The sequence below is a fragment of the Acanthisitta chloris genome, unplaced genomic scaffold (assembly GCF_000695815.1).
Source record: "Acanthisitta chloris isolate BGI_N310 unplaced genomic scaffold, ASM69581v1 scaffold2417, whole genome shotgun sequence".
Lineage (NCBI taxonomy): Eukaryota > Metazoa > Chordata > Aves > Passeriformes > Acanthisittidae > Acanthisitta > Acanthisitta chloris.
The window spans coordinates 20322-38170 of record NW_008682991.1 but is presented as its reverse complement, the minus strand read 5'-3'; the positions used below and the strand labels follow the sequence as shown (position 1 = coordinate 38170).

The 17849-nt window shown below is 42.1% G+C and overlaps 1 protein-coding gene across 1 annotated transcript in view; it reads right to left on the bottom strand.

Moving 5' to 3' along the window:
- Positions 1–17849, bottom strand: part of TEAD4 (TEA domain family member 4) — a 40213-nt gene that overhangs the window by 15964 nt on the left and 6400 nt on the right. Inside the window, exons 2-5 of the mRNA XM_009078723.1 lie at positions 8141–8205; positions 7258–7320; positions 3332–3466; positions 2455–2498 (exon numbers count right to left, since the gene is read on the bottom strand). Coding sequence (XP_009076971.1) covers positions 2455–2498; positions 3332–3466; positions 7258–7320; positions 8141–8205 — 307 coding nt within the window. The remainder of the gene's footprint in view (positions 1–2454; positions 2499–3331; positions 3467–7257; positions 7321–8140; positions 8206–17849) is intronic.

Here is a 17849-nt window from a genome sequence, read left to right as displayed (position 1 = left end):
TCAGCAGGCTCTTCCTCCAGATTTGTTTTTCTAAGATACTTATCAGCCTCTTAATACACTGATGCCCATTTATTTATCCTTTCTTTTCAACCACAAACAGCTGCAAACTTATGCAGTGGATAAAGGTCTGGGTTGGATGCCCCTCAGACTTTTAAGATTCAAATTCAGAAATACTCAACACACACAACTGAACCTAGCTTTCAAGACAGCTCAGCTCCATTTTAACACTACCATAAGAAAAATTAAGATCTGGAGACATCATCTGATGTTGGGGTGGCAGATACTTCAAGCCTCTAAAAGAACCTCTCACATTGATCATAGAATCACAGAATCAAGCAGGTTGGAAAAGACCTCAAAGATCATCAAGTCCAACCCTACTGCCATTACTAGACCATGGCATTAAGTGCCACATCCAGTCTCATCTTAAAAACTTCCAGGGATGGTGAATCCACCACCTCCCTGGGCAGCCCATTCCAATGCCTGATCACTCTCTCTGTAAAAAATCTCTTCCTAATATCTAACCTAAACCTCCCCTGGCAGAGCTTGAGTCTGTGCCCTCTTGTCCTACTGCTGATTGCCTGGGAGAAGGGACCAACCCCCACCTGACTACAACCTCCTGTCAAGGAGTTGTAGAGGGCGACAAGGTCTCCCCTGAGCCTCCTCTTCTCCAGGCTGAACACCCCCAGCTCCCTCAGCCTCTCCTCATAGCACTTGTGCTCAAGTCCCTTCACCAGCCTTGTTGATCTTCTCTGGACCTGCTCCAGCACTTCAATATTGCTCCTGAGAACTGAGAGGCCCAGAACTGATGCTCCCTCATACACTTGCTAGCTGCCTTTTATTTCTCTTAGGATGGCTTCTATTAATTTACTAGTCATTTTCCTCCACAAGATATTTAAATAATATCTGTTCCCTAATCTGCTCCACAAACATTAGCAACAGCACCATGAAAAAGCAGGAACACATGCCTTGGGTGACGAACATACACCCTTCCAGCTGCTTGTTCTTAAAAGTTGGCTTAAACTGCTCCTACTAGGTTACGTGATGAAAACTGTGCCTCCATACCAACCAAACACGTTAACAACGGTAGGCAGAGCAACCTGAATAACACTGACAGAACTACACTCAGGGCCATCACTAGTGATGCCCATCAAAGGCTTGTCTCCAGGTGTGAAGTCAACCCAGTGAGCCATCTAGGGAGGCTCACAAACCAGTCACCTTCCGAACTGAGGGGGTTACTGCCTACATGGTATGGGACATGTTATAGAATGCAAGGGAAGAGCATTTTGGGATTGCACAAGATGTATTATGATGTTGTTTAGGGAGAATATGACAAGACATGCCAGCTGTTGGTCCTTGCTCCACACCTTATCAGTGCAGTCTGTTCTATCTTCTCACTAAATTCTATCTATTTGTTTTCCTGCATGGGGAGCTCTCAGTTCTGCGTGTGTTTCTGGAATGCCAGCAGCAAGTGAGGGTGGGATCACTAGTGATTATGAAGCCAGACGAGTCAGCAAGTAAATAGTTTGTGAGCCAGCTCTGTGTGTCTCCAGAGGTAAGAATGCTTTCAGAGGCACATAGAGGTTCAGGCCAAATGACAGAGACTGTGGAGTCTGGAGGTTGACTGAAAAATGAGTGTGCATCTGTGCTTATCCCTGTGGGAGGCCAACCAGGAAAAGGGACAATCCAGCTGTGTGATGGACTGTGTATCTTAGCACAGTTACTGTAGATATTAACTGTATGTGTTTGTATGTGTGTTTATGCACACACACATGTGTTTGTGTATGTGAGAGAGAAGCCTACACCAGCAACTGGGGTGGGGCTCACCTGCCTGTGTGCCAGAAAACAGGGAGAAGAGGGATCCCAGGGGAGCTACCACGTGGATCCACAGTGCATGTATATTTCCCACTAACACACCTTCCCCCTCGTCAGCCAGAGGGATACAGGATGAAGCTGTTGATGCTGTTTGTATTTGTGTGAGTGCTGAGCAGTGTCTGTCTGCGCTGTTCTGTGTGGCCAGCTGTGTGTATATGTGTGTATGTGCAATGTATACGCATATTTGTGTGCATGCCTACTGGGAATACATGCTCAGCCTCACCACTGGTTGAACCTGGGAGCACAGAGCTGCAGCACTCTTGCTTCTGGCAAGCTCCAAGATCCAGCAGCTCTCTAAAATTACCCATATTAGCCTGCTTGAGTCATGGGACATATTAAGACAAGCAATTCATGTTGCAGGTGCAATATGAAGACATAGGTTTTTATCCAGTTAAGATTCTCTCATGACTCTCAGTTTGTCTTCCAACCTGGCCCTTAAGGCTCAGATTCACAGCCAAGGCATCTGCCTGCTATATTATCTCTAGCATTTTATAGATCTTGTAATAGCTACTGGTGCTCCTCAGGCAGCAGAGGAAGCAGCAGAACCACCTGCTTCGGATGCTCACATAAGGGATTACTTACTCTTGGGAAGATCCAGCTTGGCCTGGCAGAGCTCCTTGCCAAAACTGCAAGAGAAGAACATATAGGCAAGTCACCAATCTCAGGATAGAGACTAAAAGCAAGGCTTGCTCCTTTCTGAGGAATAAACTGCAAGCTCAGAGACTTTTCAAGATGTGACTAAGTTTTACATCTTCTTTCTACACTCCTGGGTTCATTCTTGTGTAATGCTGACTGGTCTTTGTTTTCTTTCTACAGACTACTGACATACAAGAAACTGACCCAAGAGTGGTCTTTAATGTTAAATATTAGGTGTGCACCTTGTGCCTCCACCTCCAAAGCTTCAATAATGCTCATTTTTCCTTGGAAGGACCATTTTCCCCAGGAAAGCTCCATGGGAGTATTTTGGCAGAAATCAATGCTCAACAAAAGCTCACTAGGCCTAATTCATAGGTTAGGGGGTGCTGAGAAGCCTTCTCTGTTAAGGATTCTACATAAGGGCCATCAGTTTGTGATCTAAGTACTCAGGATGAGCTTGGGAATGATTACCTTGAGAAAGGGCCAGGATGGCTCCGACGGTTTTAATCCAACATAAGAATGTGGACTAAGAAAGTGATACAGACACCTAAAAACATTTCAGGCAGACGAAAAGCCAAAGGATCTGATTGTTCTCTCACTTCATCATAAAAGAAAGATAGTGAAACTGTTGGTTTATATCAGTGTGAGCAAAGAATCAGACCCAAACTGTTGAAGCCATAGGGCAGATTTATTCTTAAAAAAAAACAATGACATTTTGCCCATTCTGTCTGATGTTCTCAGGATTTTCCTGAACAGGACTCAACATCCTTTCAAAAACCCAAGTGTCTTCAGCCAAACTCCACCAAGACACTGATTCACTCACCCCAGAAACAGCAGGGTAGGCTGGCCGTGGGAGGCCAGGCAAGGCCATTTTACTATGGAAGGCAGTTGCAGAGATGATCTGAGCAGATGACATTGTAGCTATACTCTGCATGGCTTTGTCTTTAGCTGCCTGATCCTATGGGCAAGGGTAGAAACAGAAAAAAATACAGGATTATTATAATGATTAACAAGTTGCCTGCTCTAATGCTGCATAAGTAGGATTCTCATCAGATTCTTTGTAGGGAACAAGCATCTCTGAAAACCTGATCAGCAAACTCACCGATAACTGTTCTAAGAACTCTTCAAAGCATAAGGTTTTCACTTATTACTATAACTTTAGATGTGATTAATCATTCTTTCTAAAATGCTGTTTTAAAGACTGCTAAGCATTTATCTTTCTGTCTGGAAGCTTTCAGCCACACAGCTGAAAAGCTTTCTTGTACAACCCCAGCTGACTCTTATGTTATAATAACTGGCAAGAATATTCAATGGGAAAAACTCTTGATTATATAAAAAAAAACACCAAAAAACTCTAAAGACAAGCTCATAAAAAGAGATTGTCATCATCATTGCAAAAAAGGACTATCTCAATTTGAGACTGCATTAGTATCAGGTAGAGTTGATAATTTTATTCCCATCTCCAGAGAAATGTGAAATCTTAATAAATCTCCAGGGCACATATGCAAGGACATTATTTTTTATATTTTAATGGAACTGTGCATTTATATACATTTTTACAGGCAATGATAGTGCAACAACTAGTGGGTCTGATGTATCTATAAAACAAATAGCATTCTTCATTTCTTCTTCCAAGGAATAAATAGACAAACTCCGTCTGCACTTCCCCCTACTCTGCCTTTCCTCCTACATCCCTTAGAAGTAACCTTCATCCTTCAAGCACTCCACATTTATCTGAGACATTATAATTACCACAGCAGTTGCACAGATGAATTTATATTTTGTAGAAACTGCTGAAAGAGGTACCCTCTTGCCATCTTCTTCAGGAATTCTCACTTCCCACTTGCATTCATTGAACTGCACTAAGTTCTCACCCTTGGGTCTTCATTCTCTCTAACCCCTCCAGTTTATCTAAGATGTTCTAAAGTTCAAAGCCCAGGGATTCTAATGTGTCTAACACAAAAAATCCCTACAGGGGAAGCATAACAAAAGCTCAAGAATATATGATAATGTTCAAGTGGAATGACCAGTAGGAATGGGTAAAACTTGCAGGATCTTTGACTCCTGTTAGTACCATTCAAGTGAACGGAAGGAAAACATTTTAATTGTTTAGAAAGTTCCTAATATTCTCCACAGCTATGGGAAAATTTTTCAGATTCCAGTCTCAATGATGCTTTAGAGCATAATTTGAAGATGGCCTACAACATTTTCTTAAGGGAAATGATACTTTTTCTGGGTTTGTTTTTTTTCACAATGTAAGGATAATTTCTCAGAAAGGATTTTTTTCCTCCCCTTACTTTCTTACAAGAAACATTTTATTTGTCTACTTGAGTTTACACATGAGTTTATCGGGAAGATGCATTTACTTGTGGAGGTATTAAGATATAAAAAATGTTAGAAGGGGAAAGATTTTATCTATTAACACCTGTTGTGTTTTTCTGTTTTGTTTAAATGCCTCACAGACTGCTAGAAAGAGCACGTTTTTGTAAAGGACATCTCCTTTCTGTTGCAGTTAACAGTTTTGTATTCATTTGTATCATGTTTCCAGTACCAAAAAAAAGTAAACAAAAACTTGAACCAAACATTTGCAATGTTTGCATTTTCTTTTATTATTCTTAAAACACATAATAATGATGATGGTGATGATGATAATAATCATGCCACTATAGCACCACAATTTCTTGCTTTTTCCTTAGTACAGGTGATTTCTATTAGCCACACAGGACACGGAAAAACTACTGACTTCTGGGAACAGATTTTGCTTCAAGCTTTACCTTATTTCCCATCTCTATTTGTTACAGACAGTGCACACCTAAAGGCACCCCAATTCGTGTGGAGACAGTAGCATAACTGCTCTGAAAAGTCAGTACAGAGCTGCTCTGCTCTCCAGGATATAAATATGAAAATGTATATTCGCTAAAGAAAATGAACAGTGATAGAAGAACACACAGTTACCAGCAGGAACTTGGAAGAAGGAGCAGCAGCTTTTGTGATTTCATTTCCTTGCTCTATGGAAAGGACCAGCAAAAGCAAAGAAGTAAATGAGTTGAATCAGTGCTACCGACTTGCCTCTGCAGGCGGAAAGGAACAGCCTGGTACTGGGGAAGGGTTCACTGCAGGCAGCTGGGCAGAGCTCACAGCATGGCCTGGATAGTGTAAAAGGACAACAGCCAATGGCTCCATGGAGCTCCCTGAGACACCTTCGTTCCCTAAGAACAAAACTGGCCAGCTCCTGTGTGCTAAGTGGAAACGGGCTTGGATGACTGGCTTTTCAATCATGCCAAATCCCAGAGCTGTGACATGCAAGGAACAGAATCAAGGTTACAGATATAAGCAGCAGTAAAGCTTTTAACACCCCGGGCAGTTGTTGTTTCCTACTCGTTCTAACTTGCCTCTCCAGCAGGCCTCCACCTGAATTGACCACTTAGCAGCACCACAGGTTTCAAGCTTAGGCAGCCCTACCTAGGTGCACTGAATTAGAAAGTTGTAATTTGTGGCTCCTTCTCTTTATCAGAGCAGCTGAAAACACAACAGGCTGATGACAGACACAGCACCATTTTCTAAAATGGGGATAGGGATGGGATGTGGGGGGTGCAGTCATGGCTTAGAGGTAATCATTGCTTGCAATAGATGTGCATACACTTCAGCACTGTTCAAGACTGAGTGCCAACAGTTCGCTCACAGGACAGCCCACTTCCACCTGGTGCCCAGACAGGAGTTGCCAGAACAGTCAAGAGGAAGCACATACCAACAGCCATCCACCCAAGGGTGAGGGCTGGGCTGGGCTGTCAAGATCCTCATCATCACCTGAAGCATGGAAGATCAGGGAAACAAACTGCCCTCCAGATCACTTGTATTGCCATACTGAATCAGAAAGGCCAACATTCACCTTCCTTCTCTGGCTGATTCAGCAATGCATAACAAGGACCAGACCTCACATCCTGCTCAGCAATCCCTTTCTGGATGGCTCACATTCTAACAGGAGACATCCTCTTGTGCAATTGTCACACACAAACTTGACCTTCTCAGCATTTCTGGCAATTCAGTCTGAGCTCATAAACCATCTCCCTGCTTCAAATCTGAGTGGAAATAAATGTCAAGAGGTATCAGTTCATTAGTGTGATCTCAGAACTCTTCCTCTAGAAAGGAAAACACAGACTTTCTCAACAAGCAGTCAATAATTTTCTCTCTCATTAGCCCAGGCCTCTTCAAATCAGGTCTGAACTAATCAAGGGGCAAATTCTATCCAGCTGGTTCCATTTTACCTGAGAAGATGCCAGCTGGCTTTATTGCTTCCTCTCATTGGACAACTCCACATCACTACCTGTAGTAGAGGTGGAACTGGCACTGTAGTAACTGTAAAGGTACTTTTCCTAAGGTCACCACAACACCAGGGCCTGATTACTGGTCAGATTTGTAATCATAAACCCCTCCTTCACAAGTAAACAGTCTTTGCATACTCCTAAGTCTCAGGGTCTTTCAGACTTGGATGATGACAGCATAAACTGGACGTAGAAATAAGACGCATAAAATTTAAAAAGTTATTGTTTCTTTATCCTTTAAATAGAATTGCTCCAGACGTCACAGAGCTTCAACAATAATGAATGTTTGCACAACACTTCCTGGGAAGTACCTTTTCCTCTCCAGCTTACTACAGTTTTTTAAGGACTACCCATTTTTAAAGCTATTCAAAGAGGGAATGGCTAATTTGGGGGAATTGTGTGATATGTTAAAGGATATCCATCATACCTTGAGCTTGGCTTGAATCTCTCTAGCTTTCCGCCTTGCCAGGACCTGGATGTGACTAGATACCTGCATTGAAAGACAAAATCCATCTTCATTCCAGAGAAACACTTGATACCTTCTTGTAGAAGTAAACATACTTTAGGTACCTGGTGCAATAGGGAGATATTAAGGGTTGGGGGAGGAGGGGTTGAGGGTAGCAATGAGCTGCTTTTCTGAACATGAGTGAAGTGCCATGAAATGGGGTGGAAGATCAGTAAAGATGGGCCATTTAAGGCTTTTTCAATTCAAATAGCTTTACCAAGCCAGAGACCTCCTCTAAAAAATAATAATTCTCAGTATCTAATGTGGGCTGCAACACATTAGATAGGTTGGAAGGAACTACAGTTCCTTAGGTTGGAAGGAACTTCTGGATGCCAGCCACCAATCTCCTACCCAAAGCAGATCTAGGTTGCTCGGTGTTTTGTCCAGCATAGCCTGGACTGTCATTCCCGATTTACAAAGAATCATTTTTCATCTTGTGTGCCAGGTATTTTCAAAATCAGTATTTCTGTGGAGCTGTCTGGGCTGAATAAAGAATCTTCATGTAGAGGACTACTGATGTTCACTGAAACACGCATTAGTAGACCAAGCGAATCAAACTGCACACTACTTAAGAACAGAAAACTTTGTGGTCATGATGTGCTTGGGAGACATAAGCATTATAATCCTGCTGTAAAATACCTGAGCTGACTCTTCCTGCTGTTCTTACTAACCAGCTCAGCACAACACTTCTTTTCAGCAAAACCAAAAACTAATAAGTGAACATCAAGGAATTTGTTCTCATTTGCCCTCATCGTCTCCAGTGGTCCAAAGAAGCTAATACTTACAGGGAAAACTGTACAGTTACCTGTTTCCTTGTGCGTGTTTTCCCTGTTCTCAGCTTAATATAGCGGGCAATCAGCTCATTTCGGCCTGGAAGAAAGAAATAATGCAATATAAGTTTAGAGAGCTATGACCCTAGCCAAAAAAAGAGATACACGACGGAATTAGGTAAAGAAATCATACTCTGTCACAGTATTTTCTTTCTTAGAAAGGAACTTAGCAGTTCACATGGCAGAAGTCTGTTTTAGGAGCAGTCTCCCACAAGATCCTCACAGGCAACCTGACAAAGTATGGGCTAGATAATTGGACAAGGGACTGGACTGAAAATTGGCTGAATAGATGGGATCCCAGTTGGCAATGAGCTGACAATGAGCCAGCAATGCACTCGTCTGGCAAATCCCAGTCTGCATTAGGAGGACTGTTGCCAACAGGTCAAGGGAAGTGATCCTCCATTTCTACTCTGCACTTTTGAGGCAATAACTGGAGTACTGTGTCCAGTTCTGGGCTCCTCAGCATGAGAAAGCTGTGGACATACTGGAGAGAGTCCAGCAAAAAGTCAGCAGTAATTATTGAGACTGGAGCATCTTTCATATGAGCAGAGTCTGAGAAATCTGGGACTGTTCAGCCTGGGTAAGACTGTGAATCTAAGTACAAGAAAATAAAAACCAATAGGGAAGTAGGTGAAAACAGTCACACAGAATTTATCAGTGAATTACAATTGTTTTCAGGTTCTTGCAGGCAGACTATCCAGGTTCCATACACTGGCTCCCATGTGTCAAATCTAAGCAGACAAACAGATTTTATTCTTTTCCTGGAGGTGAAGGAATAAGGAACAGAAACAGAAAGGCAGCAGCTACACATCTGAACTCTGGGCTGGTTCAAGGCAGAAAACAGGAAAGAAAGAGCAGGCTCTGCAAAATAATCCATTTGTAGTGACCACACTAGTAGCAATACAGTACCTCAATAAAGAGTTGGGAATGGAAACTGCAAGGCTGTAAGACATCTCAATATGGCTACAAATGTTTGTGGAGTAAAGAAGGAATGAAATGGGAAGCAAAGCCACAATTCTTGTGAAGTTTATTTATGACAGAATTATAAAACCCCAGTATTCTGTATGGAAATTTTATGAGCAGAATGGAGAACTTGTACATTAGGTCATCACAGACATCAAAAACAAGCAGTGAAATCAGACGCAATATTTATTCCAGTAGTTTGATGTTCCATGAAAAAGTTGTCACTCGTTTTTATTTTATACCCTTATTTCACTCAACCCTGAAGAAAATGATGCAAGAAAAGGCTCTAAGCAGAAATTGACCACTCAGCCCTTTAGGGAAGGGCTGGCAAAACTCCTAATTCCATCTGTTTCTGAAACAGAGGAATGCAAATGTCCGTGACTACATTTAGATCATGTTCATGAAACATAACCAAAGCATACATGAGGATGGGAAAGCATTTTATATTTACAGATCTTAATCATTTCCTAATGGTGTCATTACAGCAGCTCTTCTTATTCCCTTGGGAGAAGAACCAGGTCTATAGCTGAGAAATCAGCTCCAGCTCCTGTATACACAAATTAGGAACTGTTTCTGTGCCAGAAACACAATGCCCAGCATGTAACCACTGACCTCTTCAGTTCCCACAGTTTCAGCATTAGCAGAATGGCATGCCCAGGAGAGTTTGATGGGAGCAGATGCTGTTATGCCACCTTCCACCTGGCTGCTTTTCCAACCCATGTAGCCATCTTTACAAAGCCAAGACCAATTACCAGCGACACATATCCACACCACCTTCCTCTAGTGCCAACAATAATATTTATGGCTTTTCAAGGCCTCCATCTGTTAGACACGGATCCAAGTTGAAAGGTAAGAAATGACTGAAGTGATTCTTCTAGCACAGATGCTGACAGATATGAAATTTCAGAAGGAGAGTTTTGATACACATCAGAAGTGGGAAATGTGCAGAACAAAACAAGGTGCTTACACCCTATTATCTACAAAGAAACAAGAAGAAAATGTTTTATACACCAAGAGGACCCTTTGAGGGGCAAGGGGAAAGCATTAATGGAAGAGGCAGGAAAAACTAGCCCTGAGAAGAAGTGGATGTGAAGAATTTCAAGCAAACTTTTAAAGGGTACATATTTGGCTATACTGAAAACTTGAACACATGGGAATTCTCCAGACCATGGCTCAGTTATGGGTCATCCTTGCAAAATTAATTTCAATTAATTCTCAACCAGATCCAATAAATGTTATGGAGCAAATTTAGCTTTGTCGTGTTTCCATGAAAGTAAAATAAATCATACAGACTGAGAAGTCTGACAGAACACTACTCTGCTTCACTAGTCAAGGGCTACAGGAGTAATCTGTGTGAGAGCATGCCACAAACAGCTCTGTGCCAGTCACAGTCGATTCCAGCCATCCTCAATCTGGATGAAAATAACAATCAATCCATTAAAACCTCAACCAGTCAGAAAAGCACAAGCTACCTTTGCTCAAACATATTTCAGAAAGGGCAAGAGCCAGTAGGGACAGGGGACACATGAGGAGACACACGAAAGGAACCACAAAAGGATTCATGAGGATGCACAGAAGGGCAAATGCAAGATATGTAAAAAGACAAATTTGGAAGAAAGGAGACATGTGGTAGGGGACATTGCTGAGGATGTGGCTGGAAAAGTACTCTTGGAAAGAGGTGCTCCATGACAGAAATACACTCTGAGGAAACTGCAGCCCCATGCCAGAGCAACAACAACCCTGAAAGGACTTTAGCCATTTGAAAGCCCTTGCAGAGAAACAGTGAAGCCGGAAACAAGGAGCATCAGAGGGGAAATTAAAATAAAATTTAAAAAAAAAGGCAGAAACTGGCACAAAGAGACCTTTACACAGTGATGCCAACCTCCTGCGTCATCCAGCGCCTCATCAAAGGAATTAGGAGGGACTGAGTGTTAGAGAGAACAAAACAAGGGAAACAGAGTAGGAAGCAGGGAGGAGAGACAATAAACTGTAGTCAAGCCTGGGAAAGTGGGAGGTGTTTCCATAAATGTGCATTTAACTGTTTGACAACACCAGCAAAAATTACAAAGTTCTCTCAGGCCATGTACTTCACTGGAAAAGACTAGTGGGAAGAGAAACTGTTGCACAAATTACACATATTAGATGTCAGAGAAATTCTCTAGCAAGAAACTTGCTACAGAGAGCATTTAACTGTGGATCCTCAAAAATTCCAGTTTTAGAATTCACTTCCTGCTTGCCACCACCTCTCATACAGTCTCTCTCTTCTGGAAGTGTGCCCTCACAGTCAGGGAAAAACAGAAAAATGACAGGGTATGTTAAACTAATAAAAATACTGGTAGAAAAAAAAACAACAAAACACCAACAAAACCAAAAACCAACCAAAAAAAACCAACAAAACCCCCACAAACAGATCTCTCTACAAAGACGTTAATCACAGAGATTACTAAATATAGAACTATGCAAATTGCCAAGCCCAATAAACTGTAGCAAGAACATATTAAGTTACCATGAATCAAAACTGCAAGAGAAGCAAGTCCTAAATGTCTTTTGTTTCTCTTATCAGAGGTTATATGCAAGCAGGTATTATGTGGCTGGAAGTCTGTAGGCTCACAGCCCCTGGGAAGCACTTTCTTTGTTTCACAACCCTGGCTGCAAGGTCAGCAAAGATGAGCACTCCTCACTTGGCTGGAACAGGCAGAGCTGTCATAAACCGTCAGATGGTTCATTTTTTAGAACCATGTAAAGTGTCCCTCAGTAATCTGATCATATGTTGTGTTCTTAGAATAACTCCCACTGAGCTCTGCCATGGTCACCAGAACCTGCCAACAGTTGTGCCTCCTCTGTCAAAACCTCGCATTGGGTTTCACGAAGCTCTAGCCAACATACCAACTGCAGCACAGCACCTTTATCGTCCCTTCCCCTTGGAAGCATGGCATGAAGAAAGGAGTAAAGAGATACTCTCTTATGTTCTTTACCTCTCTCTCTTAACAGATCCATATCCAAGGGCGTCAGTTTGGCTCCCATTCCATTTTACACTATATGGCAAAATTTTGCATTCAGTAATTATCCAGGAAGGAGTTGTTAAGAGAAGTGAATAAAGAGGCTTTCTCATTCTCCATTCTACACCTGTGTGCCTTTCAGCATAACAGCACAGAAGTGTCTTCCGGTAAGGAAGGGGAAAAAGCAAGTGAATTCCCACTGCCGTAGAAAGTGTTACCTCAAAGCTTCATGCTGGTTTTCTGTTAGTAAAGGTATATTAATTTTTCTGCCTCGTGTAAGCAGAATCTCTTTAAGCCTTATGCTCCCTTGCACACCTGTTGCCAAGGAAAGTACAAGAACCCAAAGCCTCTCTTCTGTGATGGGTGTGAGCAAAGAACTCAGTGATTTCTTTAAAATCCTTTTGGTGGGAAATTGCATGAAAGTATCGGTTTCTTGGCAAATAATGTATCTTTTCTGTACCCAAAATAAACATATGTAACTATCTGTGAAATGCCACAAAGAGAGCAACAGAAGTAACTATACAGCTGTATCCAGTGAAAGGTTTATCAAAGGAAGGTCAAGGGAACCATCTCAACTATCATTTCAATCTCTTTGTGTCACTTGATGATATATCCTGGGACATGGTTGTCTCCTGAACTTGCTAAGCATTTAGTTAACCGTTGATGACAGTCAACATAAACATGGTGAACTGGGTGCAACAAATCTAGATAAAAGAGGGAAGGTAAGGACACCTCATCCATCCACCAAATGTCAATGTTTCTCTATGCATACAAAGCAAAACTAACTGCTGACCAAGTTACGCAGACACTTAAGACAAACGCAGTGTGTGGTTGCCTGTGCACATAGGGCTAACTACCACTAGGGTCTGCCCCATCCATATCTCCCTGCATGGCCTTACTAATCATGGTGTCTCATTCCACTGCATCCTCCTCCCAACTCTGCGAAATGTGTTCCTGGGCATCAGCTGTTCCAGAAGCATGTGTCAAAAGTCACATTTTTTCTTTCTGATGACTAATCCCATCTTTTCCTCAAGATGCACAGACACTCAACTCTTACTGATATAATCTAGTTTTAATGCTACCTTTATTAGACTTTCCCTTCATCACAAACCAACTTTTCTTACCAACGCCTTAGTGAGATTTTACTAGATTCCTGCACTCAGGAGGGAATAAAAGAACTTAGTACACCACTATGACCATCATATTGTTATCATTTCCCGTGAAAGAGACCATACAAAACCATGTCACATTTTACTGCACTTGCCTATCCTATGAAGACACCTCTGTCCCTACCAATGCAGAACTTCAGTGCTCAATAGTCAGGTTTGAGTTCCCATAGTAGCTACACATAACGGCAAATTTTATATTCAGCTGGGAGAAGAAAGTTTCCTCACTGATCATCTAGTCCATGCTTGAATTTGCTCAGGATTAACCTTCCATAAGATTCTCAGAGCTCATGCAGTCCCTGCAATAAGGGGGTTTAGAGATAAACACTCAAAGACAGATGAGTCAGTACTTCTGAAAAATTATCAAAACAATCAGATCCCTGAAAGCACAATATTGAAGTGATTAGCACTATCACATGGTCAACTCTTCCCTGATACACCTGTTTTCATCATCTGACGGGGCAAGTTCTGAGCTTGTTCATCTTCAGAAATGACAAAAGTAGAAGTTTTATTTTCGGGGCAGAATGTGCCAGTGAAGCACCTATCATGGGGAAATACCAGTCAGATGATTAGTCTGTCTGATGTCATAAAACTTAGTTGCCTCATTTACTAACTGGTCTAAATGCTGAAACCCTCTCTTGTGTAAAAGGCCTGTTGCTAGAAAGGTTAGTGTTTACTCCTCCTCTTTTCCAGTGTATAATATAAATTCACATCTACAAACACAGGAAGTGCTCCTCCCATTTAGAAACCACAGTTTCTTGCTTGTCATTTTAAGATTCTTCACACAAGGTGCATGGCTGATGGATAGTAATTACAGACTCTGCAGGTTTAAGAAAGCTTCTTACTGGTTCCAAACAAGGAGTCGAGATAAATGAAAAGTCAGTCGCCAGGGGTGTAGTTACAGCAACAGATTTTTCATCAACAAAACGATCTGAAGATGTTTCCTCTCCTTAGCTGGTCATTCCTACTCCTGCAATATACCATCAAATCCTGTGTGCAGCTGTACCAACTAAACTGCAGGAAGATGGGGAGGGGAAGTGGGGGGGAAGACTCACACACACCACTCTAGTTACCAATAATTAAAAACTAAGCCTCCCCATCCCCATTTGGATTTTGTTGTTAGTTTGGTTTTGATTTTTCCCCATCAGCCTATTTTAATTGCATTGGTGAACTAGCTCATTTTGTGGCCACATTAACCATGGCATTGACACAGTACAGAGAACAGAGAAAGAATCAGTGCAGAACTTCTTAAACCAGTTTTGCCACCAGAGAAACTATAGCCTGGAACTGTACTCCACCTAACCCTCACACAGAGACTGGTAAGAAAATGGGCAAGGCACTTCCTGAGCTTGCATTATTTGTCTGAAGGCTAAGCAGAATAAAAGTGCCTCCTAATTACTGCCCTAAAGGCACGTGAAGTTATTCATCGTAAAGATGAGCTTTTACTAAGGTACAACAATGTATGTATGGAGCAATACCTCCTCAGCAGTCTAATGGGAAGCTCCAGGCTATGCAGCTCCTCACCACACCTCAGCCTTTAATAGTGCTCTTCAGTGCACGAATTCAATGTCCTCATCAGCTGTGTTTTCCCACATTATCGCCTCAGGCCATAGAAATGTAAGTTAATCCATCCAATAAGTACTCCTCCGTATACACATTAAGTGCTGCTAAAGAAACAAAGCTGGGACTTGTTCTGATGCTTCCCAGCTTAAGACTGATGAGAATCTTACAGAAAATGTTTAGATTCAGTTTGGCTGGGAAATCCCACAATCACACCAAAGCAGTTGTGTGTAGTGTTACGAGTCCTATGCATGTGCCCATATGACAGGCTGACCAAGTACTCAAAGCTTCAGCTATAACAAAAATTGGAGCTAAAAGGGGTCTGTGAGATCTGTGCCACCACTTGCTGCAATGACCAGCACAGACCATGCAGTTCTAAAGGCATCTGGTCTGGTCTGATCTGGCTTAGTCATGTGAGGAGTTGTGTCTGCTTCACTTGATCTGTAAGACTACACCATGACCCAGTCTCAGACAAATGACTGAAAATTACACAGCAGCTTCAAGGAGAGCGTAAGAAACCACAGACAGTTCTTGCATTATATGAATAAATGAATATCGATTTTCTAAGTGGAATGGCTGCCACCACCCAACTTCAGTTTTTGCCATCAAAATTTAGAGTGAAGTCATTGTCCGTGATTACTTTAAACCATTAAGTTATAGCTTCAGCTTAAAAAAATGGCTGGACACTCCTGTAAAAGTGGGTACTCTTTTCTCCCACTCCCTCTCACCAGACCATTGCACGGGTCAGTTCAGCTCTCTAATCTGGCAGAAATCTGTCCAGGTCATTTTGCCAGCACAGTTTGCTATCAGTTTGGCAAGCTAAAATGGATCAGTAAGGAGTCTGCAATGAACTGAAATTAGCTGAAAGAGCGGGAGCACAAAACTGGGAGCATAGCAGGGGAGCAAGGAAACAGGAGCAGCAAGTCCCTCTTTCATTCTGCAACGAAATGTTAGGTCATGTCACCATTTCTGACAGAAATACACTCTTGGTCTTGACACAGAACAGGTTTACACCATCTCAACATTAGCAAGAGTAGTTGTTAATCATGCCATACTCTGTAACAGGTGAAAAGTGAACGTGAAGAGAAAAACCTAGCAGAAACACAGTCTTTGTAGCTGCACAGCTACCCAGGAACTGGTCTGGATAATAGCTGAACACTGCCAAGCTCATAAAATTTCCTTTCAGTGGTTTGTGATATTCCCTCTTCCCACCCTTCTCTCCTTCTGCCCCTAACACCAGTGCAATTTTGTTGTACATTCTTTAAACACCTGTTCCCTGACTTGAGTTTACAGTGTAAGTCTGAGAGATGGGCAACCGTGATTCAGCCAGAGACAGGACAGCAGGAACAAGAGGATGACAAAACTATTTGAGCGGCAGAGATACCTACAAATGCACAGGGATACATAAGGAAATTTGCAAATATCTAGGTGCTTTAACTACCTTCTAGATGAAAGCTGCAGTATCTAGAATTGTCAAATTGTCTAATCACTTTCCTTCAAGTTTGGCCTAAAGGATCAGACTAGACTTGAACAGCTTAAGTAGGGCTGGCTTTGCTTCTGGGCCCAGGTACAGATGAGATGGTTCCTCCCAGCACCATTTTCTATGATTCTACAACTCAAATATCTAGGTGCTTTAACTACCTTCTAGATGAAAGCTGCAGTATCTAGAATTGTCAAATTGTCTAATCACTTTCCTTCAAGTTTGGCCTAAAGGATCAGACTAGACTTGAACAGCTTAAGTAGGGCTGGCTTTGCTTCTGGGCCCAGGTACAGATGAGATGGTTCCTCCCAGCACCATTTTCTATGATTCTACAACTAAATATGATGATATGTATATGCTTATGAAGGAATGCTCATAATCCCCAGTCAAGGTTGAAGGCAACATTGTGCTAAATGCCACACATGCATGCGTGTGTTGCCCTGCAATACTGTCATGTTTAGAAACAGGCCCATGTCTACAGCACTTGCAGTCAATAACTTTGGACATTCCTATTGGGTTACCTCATCAAGCATTGGTTACACTCCTTGCACTCCAGTCCACAGAGTCCAACATAAAGCTCCTGAAAAGGCATTTGCAATTATTGCACAAATCACACTCAAGAGGAAAGCAAAGTGATTCTAAAGGCAGTTTACATGAAAACAGAGTCATTTCCTATTCCAGAAGCCAGAGACAGGGCAAGACCATGCCTGTATATGTGTGTGGAGTAAGCCTCTGGGAATCTGAAGGAGTACCCAGAAGATGGGTCACAAGTTCAAGGTGACAGCAATAAGGAACAGCTGCTGGCTATGCACCCTTCAGCAGCAGGTGTACCCAGGCCCCAGAGGTTTAAGTCAGCTCTACCAGTGACCAACAGATTTACAAGACCATCTGTCTGGGCACAAACTGCACAGAGCCTTCCCAGTTTTGCTGCCCAGATCTTCACCACACACAGACAATACAGGACTTGTTATGGATTAGCTAATGAGCAACTGTTTAAACCAATAGACAGCTCTAGTTCACCTGTGCTCATTATCTGGATCCTGCATGAATGAGAATACTGCTTCTTTTCTTTAGCTGCAATATTGTCTTTTTCTGAACAAGCAGCTTTCCTTCATTTTGGGGCTTCCCTTAAGGCACTAGAACCTGGAAAGGCTATGTTGTCTCCTGCTGGTTTTGTTTAAGGAAAAAGGAAGGCCTTGGAAACAGACTTTAGAAGAGAGTTCATGTGATAGGTTTTGCTTACTTGCATTGTAGAAGACAGCTCCCTTTTCCCTATGCCAGGTCTCCACACAATCTGTGTATTGACACTTATCAGCTCCACCTATGTATATGCACACCCTTTCTTGAGAAATGCTATCAATCCTTCTCTACTCAATGTTTGACTAACCAACAGAAGACAAATTGTGAGAAAGCACTCCTAGTATATATCTACAATCTGTTCTTTTTGTTTCAGAGATAAGAAAGGGCTTCTGTGTCAGTCTAATAAACATATTCATGTCATAAAAACACAGGTAGT